We start from the raw sequence: 21,599 nt of genomic DNA, 5'->3' as shown, positions 1-21,599 counted from the left end.
GGGAGAGAGATTTGAAGGGCTTTGAATAACCTACATAGCATTTAATATTTGATTTTAGAGACAATGAGGAGCCACTACAATTTATCTAATGTGTGTGTGTGAGAGAGAGAGAAACAGAGACAGAGAGAGAATGGGGGGGAGAGAGAGAGAGAGAGAGAGAGAGAGAGAGAGAGAGAGAGAGAGAGAGAGAGAGAGAGAGAGAGAGAGAGAGAGAGAGAGAGAGAGAGAGAGAGAGAGAATGGGGATAGAGATGGTCAAATGTGCAATTAGGTCTTGGCTTTATCTTTATTGTATAATGTCAATTCATCTGCCTAAGATTGTTTCCTCATCAGCAAAATGGTGATCCTGTACTTTCCCTCCCTACTCCCACAGTGCTGCTGTGAGTTAAGTGCTTATAAATATGAGCAGTAACGATGACAAAGCTCACAGAGTTGTCCCCTCTAGGCCCGAAGTGTTGCTGTGGGGAGCCCTCATTAGAGCCTGCCTCCTGCCATGGGAAAGCAGGACTTCAGAGAGCTGGTGCCCCCCTCTCCTCTGACCAGCCTTCCCTCCCACACTCAGTGTTTTCTGAAATGTATTTACAAGTGTGAAATCTGGCTCTGACACCCAGGTTGGAGGTCAGGGCTGGGTCGGGGGCTGGTTTTTAGTAGACTTCTCTCACTTGGGGGCTCAAACCCCAAGTGCCCGGGGCTGCCAGGCCCAATCCAGGGCAGCCTCTGCACTCTCCAAGGGTCCAGGAGTTCATCATCTGTCTGGACCTGTTTCCTGGAAAGGCGGGAAATGAATGCTCAGTGTTTACAAGCAAAAGGCCACTGCAGGAATGTCCCAAGAGGCGCAGGGACATCGTTTTAGAAGCAATTTTTATTCCTAAGCTCCGAGGGGCAGTGGGCCATCCGGGGAGGGCCAGCCAGCTGTGGGATTGGGGAAGGGGAGGCCAGGATGGCCCAGGTTGGGCTTTGGGGGCGCCGGGCAGGGGAGGGGGGAGGACAGGGTTTGGCCAGGCAGGGATCGTCCGCCCCAGCCCCAGAAATGCGTCCAGTTCTTCTTCCTCTCCGGGTTAGCCGCTCGGAGCTGGGCCGGTTTGTTATTTGATCTCTATCCTCTCTCGGCCTTTTCTACCGGGTTTCTGTGCTGCTGGGAAGAAAAGCTCTCCTCTTTCCCACGCTCCCCGACACATTTTAATGAATTAACTGGAAGCCCCGCCCCCTCCTGGCAGCCTCGGGCCCCTCCCCCAGTGGCAGAACTCCTTTAAGGTGGCCTGCAGGCCTCATTGTTCGCTCCTGGCTCTTGTCCGGCTTCTCTTCTCCCGGGCTGGTTTTTGTCTGTGTGGTCTGAGCATGAAGTTTTGCAGAAGGGAAACAGAGCAGGGGAGGGAGGGTGCTAGGTTCACAAGGCAATTCCCATCCGACTGAACAGTTGTTTCGGCAAAATGGAATTATGAATTCGAAAAAGTAACCCGAGGGAAAGGCCTTTCAGGTACCCCTCCTCCAGTTTGTGGGTACAAAGCGCCCCTTTCTCAGGGCTTCCAGGGGTCCGCTTTGTGGCATTCTCCTCCCACCCACTCTCCCGCCACTGGCGCCCGATTTACCCAAGGCTGTGGGCCACTGGCATTTGTCTGGGCATGAGGAGAATTCAACAACAATTCCACAAACATTTATTAAAGGCTCGTTACTATGTGTAGGGCTTTGGGTGGAGTGCAGAGGCGCAGAGATAACATGTGACAAAAGCCCTGTTCTCAAGGAGCTTACTATCTAATAAATGCCAAGGTTTGGGGCCGTGTGGGAGCTCCCGGTGGGGTGCTTCCCTCACAACTCGTCTGAAACTTAGAAGTCTTAGAAATTTGTCCCAGAGGCTAACTGACTTGCCAGGCAAGGCTTTGCCCAGTCTCCTCTCTCAGACTGGCCCTTAATCCAGTTTGCTTTTCCTTTACTTGGTGCTTCTAGGTTGTCTCCCAACTCTTGCCTTTTCTGTACCTCCTGCTGAATTCTGGCACTGGCCCTCGTGAGGGGGTGGGAGCAGGAAGAAACGGGTTAAAGGAGTGACTCCAAGGAGAAAGCTGCTGTCAGAGCACTTGTGGAGCAGGGGGTGGCCAGGGAGGTCACCAAACCTGAATACTTAGGAACTAAGGGCAAAATTTCATGGGAAAAAAAAAAATTTTTTTTTACATATAAAATCTTTCACCTAGAGTTTGCTAAGTCTACCCCATGCCCAGCAGGGCAGCAGCTGATTTCATAACTGGAGCCACCAACCTCAGGAAGGTTAAATAGTAAGTATAGTGGGGAAAAGAACCAGAGATTTCACCTTGTGGGTTCACCTCCTGTTCTGAACTAAGCAGTGCTGATAAAAGATTCCTGTCCCTGAAAACAAAGCTGAGGTTTGCTCCAATGTTTTGTTCTGGGGCTCCTGAGAAAGCAGTTTGGTGTTGCTCTATTTTTTCAGCAGCCTCCAAGATAAAAACAGCTTCTGCCTAGCAGCAAATCCTTCTCAGACTTCATCCTCCCCACAGGCTACCTAAGTGGGAACCCCCCCAATATCTTGTTTGATAGCCTGTTGATGGGAAAGTGACTATCTTTCCAGGCAGCAGATTCCACTTTTCAACAGAGTTACTGAAAAGGTATCATCCCTCTGCACTCCAACCTTATCATTCCTACTTCTGCTCTTTGGGATGGAGAAAAATGAAGTCTGTTCCCAGCACAGCCTTTCAGATGCTTAAAGGCAGCTGTCATGTCTTTCCGAAAGATCCCAAGTCTCCTCTTCTCAGGCTATCTCAGGTTTTAGCCTGAGTTCCTGCACCAGGGTTTTTTCCCTCATGATTGTGGTCCCTCCACCTCTGAACACACTTACCAATATTCTTCCTAAAATGGGGCACTGAATTGTTCTCTATTAAAAGCAATAAATTTGGGGATCATTAAGCAATAAATGGATCACTGAGGTTTTGAGCTGTTCTAGGACCTTAGAAGTCATCTTCATTTCACAAATGAGGAAAGGACTCAGAGAGGGGAGTGACCCCTCCCCGAAGATCAAACACAAATAAGAATTGGTGGGGCTAGGATCTGAACCAGTTTTTCTGTCTCTAAAAGCATATTTCCTTCTACCATATCACAACACAAGGGCTTTTCTTGTTGATGTTCTTTTGTTTTGAGACTGAAAAACTAATCGGGATTCCTAGAAGACTGAAGAGCAAATAATGAAAAAGCAAATAAAAATGCACTTTCCTTCTTTCATGCCTTTGGAACAAATGTCTTTCCTTTGAACCTGAAGCTCCCCAGATATGGAGTTCTCCTCATTCTCAACTTCCCCTAAGTGGCTGTGGATAGTGTCTGGTAGGCTTAAAAATCCAGGAGTGGGAAGCTGAGAGGGAAAATCACATCAAAGGCTGTTCTGGGCAAGTTAGAAGAGAGTCCTGTCAGCCAAAGATTACAAATCAGAAGCAAAGATTTGGAAACACAGAATCCTGAAGGGAACAATGGGATCCTCTACTGAAGAGATAAGAAGCTGAGAAATGCAATACCTTACCTAAGATGGCAGACCAGGGAGACAGTGGGAAAGACTCATTGAACCTCACCGGCTCCAATACCTCCCATACTCAGGCCACCAGATGAAATCATTTTCCTCCCCTCTTCAGGGACCTGTCTGTGGTGACTCCCCTTTGCCTACAAGCTTCAGTTCAATTCAACAAATATTATGTAATCTGTACCATTGATTGGGGAGGCAAAGAGGTAAAGCATCAACCTACTGGCCTAGTATGCAAGGCCCTTCCCAGTGTGATCCCAACCTGCCTTTCCAGCTTGGCCTCCCGTTGCTCCCCACACACATCCCACACTCTTAACGATAATCTTACCATTCCCCAAACATCACTCATGCTTTCCTGCCTGCCTTGCTTCACATTGTTCCTTCTGCCTGAAATGCTCTCCCTGGCCTCCCACTCACCCACCCCCGACTTATGCCCTACCCATTCTCCAAGGATAAACTCAAATGTCACCAGCTTCAGGAAGGCTTCCTGACCTCCTTTGATTAGATCTCGATCCTCCAAATTAACAGAGCATTTTGTCTGAATCTCTCTTATCAGCCCCACCAATTAGCTACCTATTTAGATGAATATACCTACATATATTTTAAAATATATGTATGTATATGTATGTTTGTATGTATGTATGTGTAGATAATAGTCTTATGTTATATTATAGCTATTTGCAATACTACCACCAAGCTCCTTGGGGACAGGAATTGGCTTCTGCCTTCTGTAGCTAATTCATACTTGGAAGCCAAGTAACCTGACTAGCTGGCTGCTTGGACCACAGCTATGGGAAGGGAGAAAGAGCACTGAATTTAGAGCCAAGTCTGAACGATGGCTCCACCACTGATTAGCTATGTTCTGTGCCTCAGTTTACTATTCTGTATAATGGGGATAATAATACATATGCTCCCTACCTCAAAGCCTTTTTATGAAGAAAACTCTGTCAACTGCAGAGCATCATAGATAGAAATGTCAACTGTTTTTTTTCTTCTAAACATATTTCCACATTTATCATGCTGCGCAAGAAAAGTCAGATCAAAAGTGGGGGGGGAATGAAAAAGAAAACAAGTCAACAAAAAACAAAAAAGGTGAAAAGACTATTTAGTTATTATTCTCATCATCTCTGAGTAGCCACTGATCAGTCATTGGTAAAGGACCCGATCATTTCCTCATCTTTCACCACTGATAAGGACTCTATAAGGATCCATATGGACCAGCGAGAACCTGACCCAGGTTGTGTGGGCTCACACAGATGGGCCAGGCAGGAGCATCCAGGAGCCAAGCCCCTAACTATTGCATGCCAGAGCCAAGGAACTTTAGCTGGGAGACCTCACTGATTTAATAGCCTGAGTTTCTGTAATTGTCAGTGACAGTTTTTTCCCACACTGAGATCACAGAACAGCCTTTGTCTGCAGGCACCAGTTCTGCCCACCCCAGCATGGACCTAAATGGAGTTTTTCTCCCCTTTCCCAATTTTCACTCAAGCCCTTAGGAAGAGTCTTCCAGAGTATGTTCCTCCTGGTGAGAGTGACCTTTGCTCAAACTGAATGCTGAGTTCACTTGTCCATAGTATGAGATTCTGTGGTGTGTTTGTTACTTGTTTTGTAAAATGTATAAAATGATGTAACTAGCCATACAATAAAAACAAAGTTCATAGCTACTAGATATTTTTAAATGACTTTTTTTTTCATCTTAGAAAATGTTGCCATTTTTCATCCCAAACCTAACATACATTATTCTGAACACGTTTTCTTGGTCTGTCTGCTGTCCAAGTATTTAGTTTTTGCTTTGCTTTTTTGTGCCATATTTCTTGTGTCATTTACTATTTGGCCTTTCCCACACCTACCAAGGACAGTCTGGTTGGTTATGGAAAACACAGTGGCAAGGCAAGGCAAGAAGCATTTATTAAGCAGCTATGATATGCCAGACACCATGACAAGCACTATAGATAAAAAGGCAAAAAAAAAAACAAAACAAAACTAAAACAACAACAACAAAACCATTCCAACTCTCACTGGGCTCACAGTCTAATGCAAAAATATTTACATACCTATCAATCAATAAGATTTAGATAGGATAATCTGGGATATAATCTTAGAGAGAAAACACAAAGATTAAGAAGGGCTGGGAGAGGCTTTTTGCAGGTCATAATGGGCAGATGTGCTGTTAACATTTATTGAGGACCTACAATGTGCCCTGCAGTGTGCTATATGCAGGGAATCAGAAAACCCACCCTCAAAGTGCTTCCATAAGAATGGGAAAACCTGGATTCAAATCCCTCTACCATTCCCAGACACTTATCATTTCTGTGACCCTGGGCAAATCTGAGCCTCAATTTCTTCATTATTATTAAAAACACTATTGCCTATTTTTGCAAGGTTGTTATGAAAATCGAATGAAATGTGGGTAAAGTGATGATATAAAATATTAGCCTTTAAAATAAGAACAAGCTGACTTGTTTATATAGCAGAAGCAAAGAAATGGAAATAAAGTAGATGCCCATCAGTTGAGTTACTGTCAACTCAATTGTGGTGCATGAACAAAATGGAATACTGCAAGAAATGATGAATATGTAGGATGCAGAGAAGCTCAGGTAGAGAGAGGTGAACGGATGCAAAGTGAAGTAAAAATGAACCAGGAAAACAATCTACTCTACAAATGAAAAAAGGGAGAAAAATTAAATATTGTATATTCATAATGACCAAGTTTGTCCCCCCAAAAAATTAGAAAATTCACTTTCCTCACTTATTTGCCAAAGTAAGGAATTCTGAGTGTAGAATATCCCATATTTTCTTTTTTCTTTCTTTTAAAAAAATTATTTGTTACAAAAAGAGAGTAAGAAGAAAGGCTATATATTTGGAATTAATCATGATATAAAAACCAAAAGATATTAATAAGACAAGATAAAAAGATAAACAAAAGTTTAATAAAAATCTCTAGAAACTACAGGAAGTAGGGAACAAACAACAATATCCTAGATCCAGACACACAGAATGGATACACTTTATAAACAACAACATTAAAAACTAACATTTCTATATGGTTGGAAAAACCCTTTACATAGATTAAGTTATTTGATCTTTACACTGAGAGACAGGTGCTATTATTATCTTCACTTTACAGATGAGAAAAAAATTAAGATGAGAGAGAGTTTAAGTGTCTAGCTAAAGGTCATACAGCTGAGTGTCTGGGTCAGAATTTGTACTTGGACTCAGGTCCAACACCCTCCCTACTGCACCACCTAGCTGCCGCACTAAAGAGTAGATAAACTCCAGCTATTAGTATAAGCCAGAAAAATAGGGTGAATCTATTACAAAGTAATAAGAAGTAATGTCGTGTCATAAGCAAAAGCACTAACCTTGGCCCTGGAGACTTTACATAACTAAAGTACATTCAGTAGCAGCCAGATGAATTCCAAACTCAGGAGGACCCTGAGGGAGCAGACCTCTGTGCACAGGGAGTATTATGTCCATGGATGTTCTAGTAAATGTTTAATAACCAACTCCCTGAAATAGCCCAACACATTTTTAGATTTAATCTGTATTATGAAAATTTTCTTAATCACTTTCTTACATCTAGACAATCAATAATACAAATTTCTGATTTTTAGCATTAGCTGATTTCAGAAATATACATGCTAACCCTGGAAATTTAGCAGAACATGCTTTCTACAATTTGTGCCCTATTCACCATTGCACCCCAAGTTTAAAAAGCACATATTAACATTATTCATGTTTTATGTATTTTTTATCTTCTGTAAGGCAACTGGGACATAGTGACTTGCCCAAAGTCACACAGCTAGTGAATGTTAAATGTCTAAGGCCACATTTGAACTCAGATCCTTCTGATTCCAGAGCCAGTACCTACTGTGCCATCTAAAGCCCCTAAGTTTAAGTCCACTCTTCCCTTGGGCTTTTTGCGTATTTGTGGAAGGTGTTAACCAGATTTCTTAAGGATGTGCTTCACCAGCTGCTTACTGCTCAGTAAATACCATTTTTAAAAACCTAATTATGTCAAACTTACTGCTAATAGAAAGCACACCAATGGGACTCTCAAGTGACTATCCTAGCTCTTCAGCTTATCCTTGAAACCTTGAATGGAAAAGGAGCCCCTTTTGGAAACACCAACCAGTAAGTACAAATGGGGGGAGTGGACTGAAAAGAGCTCCTACATTAGGAAAAATTTTTGTGACCTTAAGAAGTAATTACATGATTAGTCAACCTGCCATCTGGGGGAAGGGGTGGGGGGAAGGAGGGGAAAAGTTGAAACAAAAGGTTTTGCAATTGTCAATGCTGGAAAATTACCTATGCATAAAATTTTTGTAAAAAATAATTTAATTAATTAATTAAAAATAAATTATATTTTATAGCTAAAAAAAAAAAGAAAAAAGAAAAAAGAAGTTATTACATGTATTTCATAACCTGAGATACTTCCTGGGGATAAATCTGGATTTCTTAAAAATAAGGCAAAGGTATTCAAAGCCCAGTTGGAAGGCTCTTCCTTCTGTCCTCAGCATGGCTAGTATCTCCACATTCACTCATGGACCTCTCAAAGAAGTAAATAACCAGATGATTTTTTTTACTCTTTCCCCTGGGTATACCCTCAAAGGGGCATCAGCCTATTAAACCCATGAGTCTTCCTTGATTTCAAAGAAACCATTCTCAACCTTATAAGATGCAGAATGTCCCCAATTAGAATCATACCCCTTAATAGCATTGAGACTTGGAAGATTCAACCCCCACTCATAGTAGTCATTTGACTAACATTGCCCTCTTTTAGCCCTCATTTTTCACTTGCTCAGTGACCAGTTGGGATGGTTGGGGGATTCATTTTATGAGACTTGAAATACCATGGAGCTCAGAGAGCTGATGGGGATCATCCTAGATTGTTCAAGAGATTTACAATTCATCCTTCTATGGTAAAGTAGACAATTCCAGAAGGTATCTGGGTTATTCGGAGTGGGGGGGGGGGAACTTGATCTGTTTCTTCCCTATATCATCATTATATGATGCAGGCAAGAAGCTGTGACAACTTGAAAGCTACATCCACTGAATCCTTACAGTTCAATTCTGTGTTAGGCAACCCTAGCCAGGACAACCTGCAGGTGATTTTGCTTGCACTACTGACCTGTGGCTTTCAGGAGGAAGAAATCTTTATAGACAGAAGCATTTTCTACTTGCTTCTCTGAAGTTTAATCTTTTCCCCTTCATCTTGGCATGGGACTCAAAATAATACAAAAGCCTGGTAGTGGAAAGTTCAAGTCCTGATTCTGACAATGACTCACGTGCTTGCTTGAACATTTTTACCTTTTCCTTAGTTTTGTCATCTATGAAATGGGGCAACTAGAAAAAATATGAAACAAACATTGAAAGGTTTTCACTTCAAAGTTCTGTGATTTTATGGGTGTGGGAAATGTCCTACATACCAAAGCTTCTTAAAATGTGGGTTGTATCCTCATATGGACTCACATAACTTAATGTGGGGGGGTCACAAAAAACTGACAACAGTAAAGGGTATAAAATATTAGACCAAGATTTAATTTTTTACATAAAAATAAATAAGCACATCCATCTCATTAGTATGCAAATTTGCTTTTGTTTAAGTAAATGATAAAATTATATGTATGCCAAAAAAGTGTTTAAAAATAAATTCCTTTATGATTTATAATCAGAAAACATTTTATTTGCATATCTATTTTATATACATGTATACTGGGGTTATGTAAGAAGTTCTTGGGCAAAAAACGATCTTGAGTGGAAAAAATTTTAAGCCTTGTACCACCAATCTTCCCTCAATCTCCTCTATGCAAAATCTCTCTCACACACACATGCACACAAATCTTTGTAAGGCAATTTCATGGCCAAAAGAAAAATCAATCATTCCCTAGTGGCTAACTTTTTGGAAAGCAGTCTCTCCAGTCTATAAAGAATGGAGCCTTGATAACCAGGCTTGTCCTCAGATACATTGTCCCAAGTCTGTTGTAGGCCAATCCAGGAAGCCCTTCAAGCCTAGTATGTGCTGCCAGATGTATTTTGAAGATGATAGTGTCTTAAGAAGCCAGGCTGACCATAGGACAATAAGAGAAGGACTTATTGGAGGCTTATGTGAGAAATAATTCAGAAAACACATTCTGTCAACTGAAAGTAATAAAGACACCACTGTGCCTCAATTAATAGAACACTTTGTAGCTTCCAATGTCATTAATATCTCTTTTAGTGCAACCAAAGTTGGCTACTGTTTCAACCACTAGGTGTTGCTTGAGCTGCCCTTGGGGCCATTGTGGTCCATAGGTTAGTAACAAGGATTAGAGGAATAAGATTAGAAACAATTAGAAGGCAGTTAGTTCTGGCCAAACACAGATAGGAGCTGCAGTGACTTGATGGAGATGATTTTCAGTCTGTCAAAGGCAGAGGTGGAGGGGAAGGGGGAGGCAAGGGGTAGGTATGGGGGGACTAGTAGGGAATGAAAGAGAGAGAGCTGGAAGGAGGAAGAGGGAGAGAAGAAAAAGAACTCTGAAGTAGCTATTGGCTATCAAGATAATCCAATCACTGTCTCTGGGAAGGGGAACTAATTAGAAGGAAAGTTCTCATGAAAAGACAGCTTTGCTTGTCCATATGTATGAAAGAGCTCAGAGTCAGTGGTCAAAATTAAATCTGAAAGTCTTTATCCTGCTGGGTTCTCTGGTCACTTTCAGTCAGGTTTCCCTATGAGTTTAGAAAACCTTAGACTTCTTCATTTTATTCTCACAGACTTATCTCAGATTAACCATTAGTTAGTTAATAGGATGGGGCCAGTTCTCAAAAGCTTGTTATATTTCACCAGGAAGTGCATGAGAGGGAGGAAAAAAACCCTTTTTCACATTGTATAAGACAGGTTATTTCTCAGCACTTCCAAACTACCCTAATTGGAGAGAGGAGGTAAGGAAGGGGGGGAGAGGAGGAAGGGAATAGGGGGAGAGGAAGAAAGGCAGAGGGGGGTAAGAAAAAGAGAGAGAGGGAGGCAGAAAGACAAAGAGGGAGGGAGGGAAAGAAAGAAGGGGGAGAGAGACAGAGCCGAAGACACTGAAAGAGAAGGGGGAGGAGGGGAAGGGAGAGGGAGAGAGAGCACTTGTGAGGTCATGTTGGGTGGGGGTGGTCAGGAAAGAACTCCACCCCCTCAGACCTCTGAAGTTTGTAAGAGGGAAGTCATTGTTAAGCGTACCATAGAATTTATTCAGCATCCCACTACCTTCCACCCCAATCTCTATATCAGAAACATATAGGAAACAGCAGAACCAGGCCATTCCTGTTTAACCTGCCAAATAATTTTGGGATCCTTTTTCCTGACAGCTACTGTCAATTGGGACATAAGAGCTAAATTTAGCTAAAAGATGCTGGAGATCATCTAAGTTCAATGCTCTTCATTTTACAAAAGAGGAAATTGAGTCCCAGTGAGATTAGTGACTGTCAATGGTCACACAGATATTCTTACTTCAGAGTCAGTCTTCTATGCCACATTGCCTCACAAGAATTTATTCAATCCTACTATGTATCTAAGCTTGTACTGGGGAAGGGGCAGGTGAAGAGAGATCCCAGCCCTCCACAAGCTTGCAATCTCTCCAGGCAGATTTTCTGCTATCTGAGACTCAAACAACCTGATTCTAGACCCTCATCCCATTATAATTTGAGTAGGAGGTACATCCTGCTCCCCAAAGCAAAAGCCAATGTAACTAGTAAGTGGGAAAAGCTGGAAAACTGAAAGAGGCGCTATCAACAGTAACAACACCTGCTTCATTTTCTAGGTCATGGCCTGCTTCATCATATTCCCACTCATCCACATGGCTCAAGGTCCCTTCTAGCTCTGGTGTTCTCTGACTCTTAGGATCAATGGGGAAGCAGCTTTAGTGTGATCTCCCTTCAGGCATTTCATTTATTTTGACATTTCTGCCTAATGCAATTTTGTATTCCTTCTTTTATACCCTTAATTTTATATTAATTCTTTTATATTCTTTATTTTATATTCCTACTTCTCTTATATACCTTCTTTTTAGAGTTACAAATTCAGCCACTAGAAGATTTGAAATCTGGTCCCAAGCCTATTACAGATTCAGTGGAATTCACCCAGAGAAATCATAACATTTTTCAAAAGGAACCTTAATTTCCTTTTCTATAAAATTTCCTTTTTCTGTAAGTGATTTTCATTTAAATGGGGTTATTCCACCCTTATCCTCCTCACATTTTGAATATCAATTGAAATAACTGGATGGGAAGTTGCTTAGAAAAGAATGCTAAAAATGTAGATTCATAAGATCCCAGCTGTAGAGCTGGAAGGATTTCTGAAGCCATCTAGTCCAAAACCCTCATTTTATAGATGAGAGCAAATAAGCCTGAGGAAGTTAAGTGACTTTGTCCAAAATGGCACAAAGGACATTAACTTCAGAGGTGGGATTATCATTATTTCAGGAGTACTAGCCATTGACCCCAGATTGCCCTCCTCCACTTTAGTTCTAAAGAAAGGAGGGCCCCAAAATGAAGTCTGAATTATTTAATTGTGGCATGGATAATGTAAATCAGAAGAACTAGCTAAGCAGACAGTACTTAGAAGTCTCCTTGTATACATTTGGTAGGTACTGAATAAATAAATAAATGAATAAATGAATGGAAACCAATATCAGGCATTATAGCACAATGAAACTGATACTAGAATCATGACATAGGTTCACTTCTGTATGATTCTGGGAAAGCCATTTAACCTCTTCAGCTTCAGTTTCCTCATCTGGACAATGAGGGAGTTGGATTAGATTAACTATGAAGGTCCCTTTCTCATTCAAAATCTGTGAACCTAATCTTTTGCCTGATAATATGCCAGGCACTATAGCCTACATTATTGCATCCTAGTACAATATCCTAGAGGAAGCCTTCTTGGTCTTTGTAAATCAGACAAGATGGTGGCAGATTGGGTTTCAAGACAAATATTCAGACTAACTCTTAAATAATCTTCCCTAGTGACTCTTCTTTATATAACATCTCAACCAGGAAGAGATATTGGATTTTAGGCCTATACTCAATTTCTCTTCAATTTCATCATCAGGAGAGTTAAATTAGGACACAGTTGAAGGAAGCTGGTGAGCAAGCAATGAGCCAAAACCAGGCCTTGGCCTGCACACACCAGCTGTTTCCTTTCCCAGATCTTCTGAATGCTGGCTTGAGGATCCACCAAAAATTTTCACTTTCCTAAATTTCTTTTCCTCTGCTATGATTCCTCCATTGTGTAAATTGTTGTCTTAAGAAATCCACAGGGGACTTGAGAGATACCTTGTTAAGATGAATTCCAGGACTGGCTTCAAAGGGAACACAAGTTACAACTTGTCAGACAATTAAGGGACTGCATCTTACTCTGTAAACTTGGAAAATTATTCCTTTTTAATTTTCAGAGACCACAGAACAAGCTATAAACTGTAAAAACCTAATGAGAAAATTTGACAGGTAATGTCTCCTCCTGCAAACATGTTTTAATAAGTTGACTGTTATGTTGGTCAGTTAAAAAAACTGTTTAGAAATGAGTCATTTCACAATTCTATCTCACCAGTAAGCTTCTTCCCAGGATTTGCCTGCAATTTCAACAGAGACAAGTGGATGATGTTTTTACTTCCAGTGGAAATGAGTCTGATTTAGTTTGAACAAAGTAGCCTCTAGGAGGGCCTGGAGTCTTAGTATTCAAGGGCCCAGGAGCAGAGGGCCACTTTTTGCATGCTTTAATCTTCAGCTTCCTGTAATTTGAGGGGCTTAATAAGGAGTCAGTAGAGAAAGAGACCAGACTTTATTATTTCATGTGTAGAGAGAAGTTAGGATAAGAAATCTTCCTTACAGTTTAGAGGTCCAAAAAGAGTAGCCACTGAAAGGTTGATCATTGGTGCAGGGTCCCAAAATCACTAGGGGTCACAGTCAGATTCTTCCTGGCTTTCTATTTTAGGAAGAAATTCCTTATTTTTGCTACTTACCGAGGGGGAGGTATTTCAGAGCCATACCCACCTGTGTCTATGCTTGCTCACATACCTCCTCCATCTATAATGGAGCAGACTAAGCTAATGAAATCATTATTCCCTACTCAATATAAAAAGAGCCACTCATTAATGAAGCAAACTTCTCCCCAACCTGTCTGCACCCTCCCCCCTCCTCCTCTCAGAATATATTCTTACAGAGTAGGGGGGCCGGGCTTCTTCTCCCTAATAATTCTAGACAGCATTCCTTGACTTCAGGGATCCGAGATGTCACACGGCGCCCAAACACAAACCCAGCTGGTATGAAGCTAGGATGCTACAATGTGGCTTCTTCCCCCTGCTCGGTTTGCAAGGAAACTGTCAAACCGAAGATGGAGCATCAGAGAAAGGCATGCAACTTCAGAGTGTGAGTGTGTGTGTGTGTGTGTGTGTGTGTGTGTGTGTGTGTGTGTGTGTGTGTGTGTGCGCGCGCGCGCGTGTGTAGCTTCCTCCGCCTGGCAAATAAACTGACATCTTTTTACCTTCATCAGACTCGTTTCTCCTTCTGGGGGACCTCGGTTCGCCCCGCTCCGCTGTCCTGTTCACTGGCTCCCCCTGCCTGTGCAGGGAGCAAATGAAATCGACACTAGAGGGTTTTCCCGCAGCTCTGGACCCCAAGTCCCTTCTGCATCCAAGGACTTGACAAGTAGCCGAGTAGCTGGGCAGCGGCCAATCTTCTGGCCATTTCCAACCTAAGGGTCGTGGTCCCTGGGGTCTGGCAGAGAGGGGCAGCTGGGGAGGGGGGTCTTCTCTCCCGCCTCCGGGCCGGCCCCACCCCCTAAAAGATCTCCACTTTCGTTCCTTCCTTCCCCGCCAGCCGCCAGTCTGGGGGGTGACCCCGCCCCTCAAAGGCTAACCGCGTTCCCTCCGCCCCCTGCTCCCACCCCCACGTGGGTCGCAGCCCAATAAGCAGCCCCACTCCCAGCACGGCGGGCGCGTCACGGGTGCACCATTGTTATGCAAATATAAGCAGCCTAAAAGGCGCCGAGGTTGCATCTCAGCTACAGAGCCGAGCAGGGGCCGCGTGGGGCTGCATTTGAATCTGACCCGACAGGACATGCACCCCGCGTTGTAATAAGGAGGCGCCTTTTCCCCCCTTCCCAGGCTGTCCCCACCTCCTCGGTCTTCCTACTAGTCTTCTCCCAGCTGAGCGAAGCCCGGCGGCAGCCCCCTCGCTCGGCCCCCGGCGCGGCTGGATGCAGCGGCGGGTCCCCGTGGCGGCAGGAGGCGGCTTCCCCCCGGGCGCGAGCCGGCAGGGAGCCCGGCCCCCGCTCCCGAAAGCAGGGGTCCGGGCAGCGCCGGCCGGTGCCGGGGGCCCGTGTCCGGGACCACAGAGCTGAGTGGCCGGGTTCTTCCATGCGCCCCTGCATCCCGCGAGGGAGACAGGGGCCGAAGCCGAAGCCCTCGAACTTCGGGACCACGACCACCACCGACGCCCCTGCCACCCATCGCTACTGGAACTGCAACCCCAGCCGCTGGGTCCAGAAGCTCGACCGGCCTGAGCGAGCTCTCGGCCCTGGAGACTTGCTGGGGCCGCGCCCAGCCCGCGCGCTCCGGAGCTGAGGAGGGCCTCGCCGCGGCCGCCGCGCCCCTCCCAGTCCCAGGCCCCAGGGCCCGGCCCGGCAGCATGAGCCAGGCGGAGCTGTCCACCTGCTCGGCCCCGCAGAGCCAGCGAATCTTCCAGGAGGCGGTGCGCAAGGGAAACACGAAGGAGCTGCAGTCGCTGCTACAGAACATGACGAACTGCGAGTTCAACGTGAACTCTTTCGGGCCCGAGGGCCAGACAGCGCTGCACCAGTCGGTCATAGACGGTAACTTGGAGCTGGTGAAGCTGCTGGTCAAGTTCGGCGCCGACATCCGCCTAGCCAATCGCGATGGCTGGAGCGCGCTGCACATCGCCGCCTTCGGGGGTCACCAGGACATCGTGTTATACCTCATCACCAAGGCCAAGTACTCGGCCAGTGGCCGGTGATGGCCGGCGCCGCCCGGCCGGGGGCAGAATCGGGGGAGGCGCCGCGCACTGCACTCTCCACCCGCCTGGGCGCCTGTCCGCAACTCCTCTGCGCCCTCCTTCCCTCGCACGACTCAACTCCGGGAGGGCGCAGGCACATTGGGAGCAAAGGACAGCAGAGCAAGAGGCCCGCGGACCACATCCGTTAAGCCTAGCGCCCAGGGGACCCACCGGGGGTCCAGGGTCGCGGAGCAGGCGGCGGGCTCAGCGAAGAGTGTTCAGTTTGTGTGAGTGTGTGTATGCGTGCGCGTGCATGAGTGTGTGCGCGCAAGAGACATGAGGGAGGGGGGAGGGATTTCTGTGTTTTTTTTTTTTTTGTAAAAAAAAAAAATCCTAATATTTTCATTTTAAACATCAAAAGCTGCTTGGACTCCTTTTTCTCCCCTCCCAAGACGGCCCTCCCCACTACCCACCCATCCCCCTGGTGACTGACCCGCAATTACGTCTGGAGCCCTCTCCTCGGCGGGTGTCTGGGGCTGGACTCTGGTTTTGTTTTCTACTGTAAAATTGTCTGCCATCTACCTCGGCTGTGCTAGCACAGGAGTATTTGCCGTTTCAGTTAGAAATCTGGTCAGATGCTTTAAAAATGGACTTTTCCCCTCGGTGTCCTGGGAACACCCCGTCTGCTGCCGCGAGTGGCCCCCTCTCCCACCACCCGCTCTTCTCCCTATCCAGACTCGCTGGGGGAGGCTCCGGCCAGCCAGCCCCGGATGTTGTCCTTTTTTATAAAGTATTCTGGCACAGAGATTGATCCCATTTCCACACTTAACCGTTCCTGGTTGCTGTTATTCGGGTTTCATTTTTTCTTCCTTTACAAAAAAATGTAAAAGGGAAACAAAAATCCCTCCTAGGATCTAAAACCGGGACAGGTTTTTGCATCTCTTGCTTAAGTCCACGGGGCGGGTGGCTTCCATCTGGAAGATTTTTTTTTTTCCCACGGTTAGTTAAGACCAAGAACTTTCCTTAATTGTAATATGTATGTTTGGAGGGCTAGGGCTCCCTCTATCCATTATCAGCATCTAAATCTCTGAGATCTCTGGTTCTGAATCTGATTTGTTGGGATAGGGAGATTGGACATTATCTTTGGGGAAAGTTCAGAAAATCCAGCCCCCTTCGGTTTCTCCCAATGCACCTGAATTTAGCAAGAAGTCATATAGATGATGCCAGGTCCTCTTATAAAAAAAAATTTTGTAATGCATTCCCAGGGGAAAGAAATCCAATGGGGTTTAGTGAGTCCTGGACTGAATTCAGGGTTAGGAAAACGGGGAAAGGGGCCTGGAAGGAAGAAGTGGGCCCGACTTTGAAGGCAAGAGGAGGAGGAGAGGAGACTGGCGCACTCATCAAAGAACGCGCTCCCCCTGCTGCCCATGCTCTAGCAAACAGCTTGGAAATCCTGAGCGAATGAATGGGTTTCTCCATCTGGTAACTAGGGATCGCTCTTCTTTGACGCTGAAACAGGAGGAAAGAAGAAACCACCTTCCGTCGCTTTGAGAAAGTGGCCTGCACGTCCAATTGGCAATGCTGCTCTTAACTGCCCTGGCACAAGGACAGCGGGGAGGCAGAAATTCAAACTGGGGCCCCCCTGCCGTGTGTTTTGTGTGTGTGAGTGTGTGTTCACCCCGAGTGTCTGCACTAAGAAGAGATAGATCACTGCCATCTCCTTGCTATATATCCTTTTCTTTCTCTCCTCCCCCCCCCCGCCCCCATTACTCCTTTGGCCAGAACAAGACGATCAAAGGAACAAAATAGTTATGTACTGGGGTGTTTATGTACTGGGGTTGGGGGAGGTGTTAAAATTGTTATAAACTATTTATCTTGTATGTTGTATATTTGTGGGTGAGGTTTGTGAGCCTGATTTTTGTTTGGAACTATTGTGAGTGGTCAATGTGGTTTGTGGGAAAAATATGCATTTTTTTTTCTAGTCTTAAACTAAAAACTTGAGTCTGCCGGTTTTTCTCATTGCACTGAACACTGCTTTAGCTAATGGCTTTCACGGGCAGTTTTCTCTTTGGAAAACTTTGGCTATAATGAAAAAAGCTCCAGGTTTAAAAAAAAAAAAAAAGAAAGAAAGAAAAAACCTTTGGGAAGCATCTCTCATTTAATGCTGTAATTTACCAGAACTTTTTTTTTTTTTTTTTTTTTTTTTTTTTTGGTTTGCAAACTTTCTATGTGAGCAATGAAGAGAATTCCACCACTTTGGTGATTCTCCTTTGTAGTGATGAGGGGGGAACAATACCTTTTCTAGTGAGTTTTATTATAGTTACCAGATGGTTGCACATTTTTAAAAGATAAATGAATTTGCCACAATTAAATGTCATAACATTTATGACATAATATAAAATATTAACATATTAAGCCAAGTTCTAGATGATTTTTTTTAAAAGAAATCTTGGTTATAAACCCAGTTCTTGAGGGAGTTGTGTCCAGTGTTGTGAAAACAACATGTTAACCCATATTTATATTTTTATAAAATACCTATAAGACTGTGAATCTCTTGTGTTAATTGCTAAGTGAGTTTTAAGAAAAGTATTGTTCCTCTTCAGCCTCCTGGAGCTTTGTAGACCTGATTAGAAATGGAAAATTAGACCTTGGGAAGGGGGGGAGGGAGGTTGCTCTGAAAATGTGTGAGCTGATGTATTTTTTTGCATCACTTCTGTCCTGAAAAGCTGCTGCCCTTCCTAGTCCCTATAGTTTCAATTTTCTATGCAACCCCACACCCCATATTGTTTTGATTCTGAGAAATAAAAGGGATGGTGAATAATTCAAATTTAAATGAGATTTCCCCTTTATTTGGCGCATAGTGCTGCTTGACCCTTCATGCCAAAATGAGGGGTAGAAGAGAAGAGACAGGTGGAGGGAGGCTTTTGTGTGTGTGCATGACTGGTCATCTTTGGCAGTCATCCCTGGTGATTTTATTTTGGAAGAAGATAATGTCAGTGAGTTAAGCAGACATTGAAAGCTGATGCACAGATTGCTCCAGAAAGGAGTTTTTCTGTAGTTTTTTCTCTAGATGCAAATACCTTTTAATTATGTTAATTAATGTTAAGAATTTTAGGCTTATATTGAAGCTGTATATGGGTCACTATATGATCATTTCTAACTGGATGAAGTCTGTACAGCACAGCATCTTCCTGAGTGTATGATATAGACTGGTAGTCCCAGAGTGAAAAATTTATAAATAAATTTTTCATTGATCTTTTTATAAAAAAAAGTAAGTTTGGCCTTTCTTTTTTTGAGTGTGTTCCTTCTCCCCCAACATTGTCTGATTTGAAACTTTGAAATGGGACCTTACCTGGGGAAGGGGTGGGGATGGGGGGGGGAAGGTAGGGGAGATTGGAATAACAAATTTACAAAGGTGCTATTTCCAAAAATTAAAGAGATTATTTGAAAATCATTACTTCTCTTGAGCAGCATATGTTTGTGTAATATCTGTGTATGAAAAAATATCTATACATTATAAGTACATACATGTATGTGTGTTTATACACACATATATATCTTCAAGGAGGAATCAAATGAGCTTGACATCCAGGGTAACTTGCCTAACACAAAAAAATTCAAGATGTTCCAACAATTAGAGAAGTCTTAAGGCTGAGTACTTGCTTAGCTGTCTCTCAGTTTGCATCACAAGGCAGATAATTTTGCTTATCATTAATCTTGACTACTTCTGCCTTTAAAAAAATCCCCTGGGCTAGCTTAGTTTGTTGTAAGACATATCTTATAGCAAGCACATTCTTAGAATCTTCATCTAGTGAGCTGGAGGCTACCTTAGTCTGTAATTTCAGCGACTCTCTTCAAGTTCAGTGTACTCCAGGGGAAAAAAAGCAAGCAGTGTACACTTGTACAGAGGAAGTACATCAAAAGGGGACTTGTGTTGTAATAGAAAACAGAAAAAAAGACTCAGGAACGAAGTGTTCTGCTAATCTTATAAGACCCCAAACATCTTGGAAATTGCTACATATTGAAGACAGCCACTCACCCAGTTATATATTTGAACCAGGAAGATCTCTAGCCACAAACTGAACTTCAAGGATTTACCATCAAGATGATTTTCAAATTGATCCCAGAAGTTCTGATTCTGTGGAGTGGATACAGGAAGTCAACTTTCTCGTCGTTAGAGCAGTGAATAGACTATGTGTACATGAGCCTGTGGTTAACCCATAGTAGACAGATTGGGAGGCTCTGCCAAAGAGTCCCTTCCCTGGCTGCTCTGGGAATAAGTTGACCATGTAAATCTGAAATAGGACTCCAAGAGATGACTTGGCTTTAATCCTGTCACGCTTTATATTTACATATACCCCATCCCTGGAGCTTTATCTAGATAAAGAGGACTTACTATAACAGGAAAAATATAGTAGTCAGTGATCGCCAAGCTAGAAACTTGAAACAATTTAAATACTAGAAACACTTTTTTATTTTATCTTATTTTATTTTATTATTATTTTTTTGTACATATAGGTCTTTTCTTTTTTTCTTTGATCTCTAGGTCCATATCTAATAATGGTATTTCTGGGTCAAAGGGTATACACACTTTTTTTTTTCCTGAGGCTGGGGTTAAGTGACTTGCCCAGGGTCACACAGCTAGGAAGTGTTAAGTGTCTGAGATCACATTTGAACTCTGGTCCTCCTGAATTCAAGGCTGGTGCTCTATCCACTGTGCCACCTAGCTGCTTCCCCCCCCCCCCCAAACACTTTTTTAAAACTGTCTAGTTTTCTGAGCAGTTTACACATTCTGACATAATCATTTTTTGAGAGTTTAGCATTTGTATGTTCTTCTATATCTATAATTTGGCAGTTTGTTTTCAGAAGTCTTAAGTTATAGGTAACAAAAGCTGTTTTTTACAACTAGGACCCAAATCTCTTTTCCCAGAACTGGGAAAGTATTTTCTTTTTTTTTTTTTTTTTTTTTTTTTAATTTTTCTTTTATTTTATAATTATAACTTTTTTTGACAGTACATATGCATGGGTAATTTTTTTTAATTTTCATTATTTTTATTTATTATTCCATTCATTTTTATTGTATTTGATATATTAATATTTTTATAATCGCTATTAGGACAAAGATTGAATTGTCAGTATTTGGGAGTAAATCTGTTTTTTGCAGGAATGAGTGGCCATTTTCTCAGCACTACCATTTACCTAAACAATCATGTTAAATATTTCAATGCAAAAAAGCTTTGAGATTACCCTTCCTCATCTCAGACATTCAATCATTTCCTTAACTTCTCTCACATCTGTTCCTGCTTCTGTTCTGATTCCTACTCCCATGTCACAAATAAAGGGGTCTAATACAATATGTTCTATCTTGACCTTCTGTTTCCAATCTATATTTGATAGCACTGTCAGATAACTCTCCTTATACACAGCTTTTTTTTTAATTTTTTTTTATTTTTGTATTCATTTTTCCAAATTACCCCCCCTCCCTCTATTCCCTCCCCCCGATGACAGGCAATCCCATACATTTTACATGTGTTACAATATAGTCTAGGTACAATACATGTGTGTGAATATCATTTTCTTGTTGCACAATAAACATTAGAATCCGAAGGTACATGCAACCTGGGCAGACAGATATTAGTGCTAACAATTTACATTCACTTCCCAGTGTTTCTTCTCTGGGTGTAGCTACCTCTGTCCATCATTGATCAACTGGAAGTGAGTTGGATCTTCTTTAAGTTGAAGATTTCCACTTCCATCAGAATACATCCTCATACAGTATTGTTGTTGCAGTGTACAGTGATCTTCTGGTTCTGCTCATTTCATTCAGCATCAGTTGATTTAAGTCTCTCCAGGCCTCTCTGTATTCCTGCATGGGTAATTTTTTACAACATTATCCCTTGCACTTACTTCTATTCAGATTTTTTCCCTTCCTCCCCCAACCCCCTCCCCCAGATGGCAAGCAGTCTTATATATGTTAAATATATTACAGTATAATTTAGATACAATATATGTGTGTAGAACCGAATTTCTTGTTGCACAGGAAGAATTGGATTCAGAAGGTAAAAATAACAGTTTACATTCATTTCCCAGTGTTCCTTTTCTGGATGTAGCTG

The 21,599-nt window shown here is 43.0% G+C and overlaps 1 protein-coding gene across 1 annotated transcript; it reads left to right on the top strand.

Moving 5' to 3' along the window:
• The first annotated feature begins 14,698 nt into the window (after nucleotides 1–14,698).
• NRARP (NOTCH regulated ankyrin repeat protein) lies at nucleotides 14,699–18,757 on the top strand. The gene has a single exon (XM_074289060.1). The coding sequence runs from the start codon at nucleotides 15,163–15,165 to the stop codon at nucleotides 15,505–15,507; it is 345 nt and encodes a 114-aa protein (XP_074145161.1). The 5' UTR covers nucleotides 14,699–15,162; the 3' UTR covers nucleotides 15,508–18,757.
• Nucleotides 18,758–21,599: the final 2,842 nt, after the last annotated feature.

The sequence above is a fragment of the Sminthopsis crassicaudata genome, chromosome 2 (genome assembly GCF_048593235.1).
Source record: "Sminthopsis crassicaudata isolate SCR6 chromosome 2, ASM4859323v1, whole genome shotgun sequence".
NCBI lineage: Eukaryota > Metazoa > Chordata > Mammalia > Dasyuromorphia > Dasyuridae > Sminthopsis > Sminthopsis crassicaudata.
Note: the sequence above shows the minus strand (reverse complement) of the source record. Positions and strands in the feature narration are given on the sequence as shown.

Bases quoted from the DNA above. Each gene is read 5' to 3' on its own strand.
- NRARP (XM_074289060.1), top strand. From the start codon at position 15,163: ATGAGCCAGGCGGAGCTGTCCACCTGCTCGGCCCCGCAGAGCCAGCGA.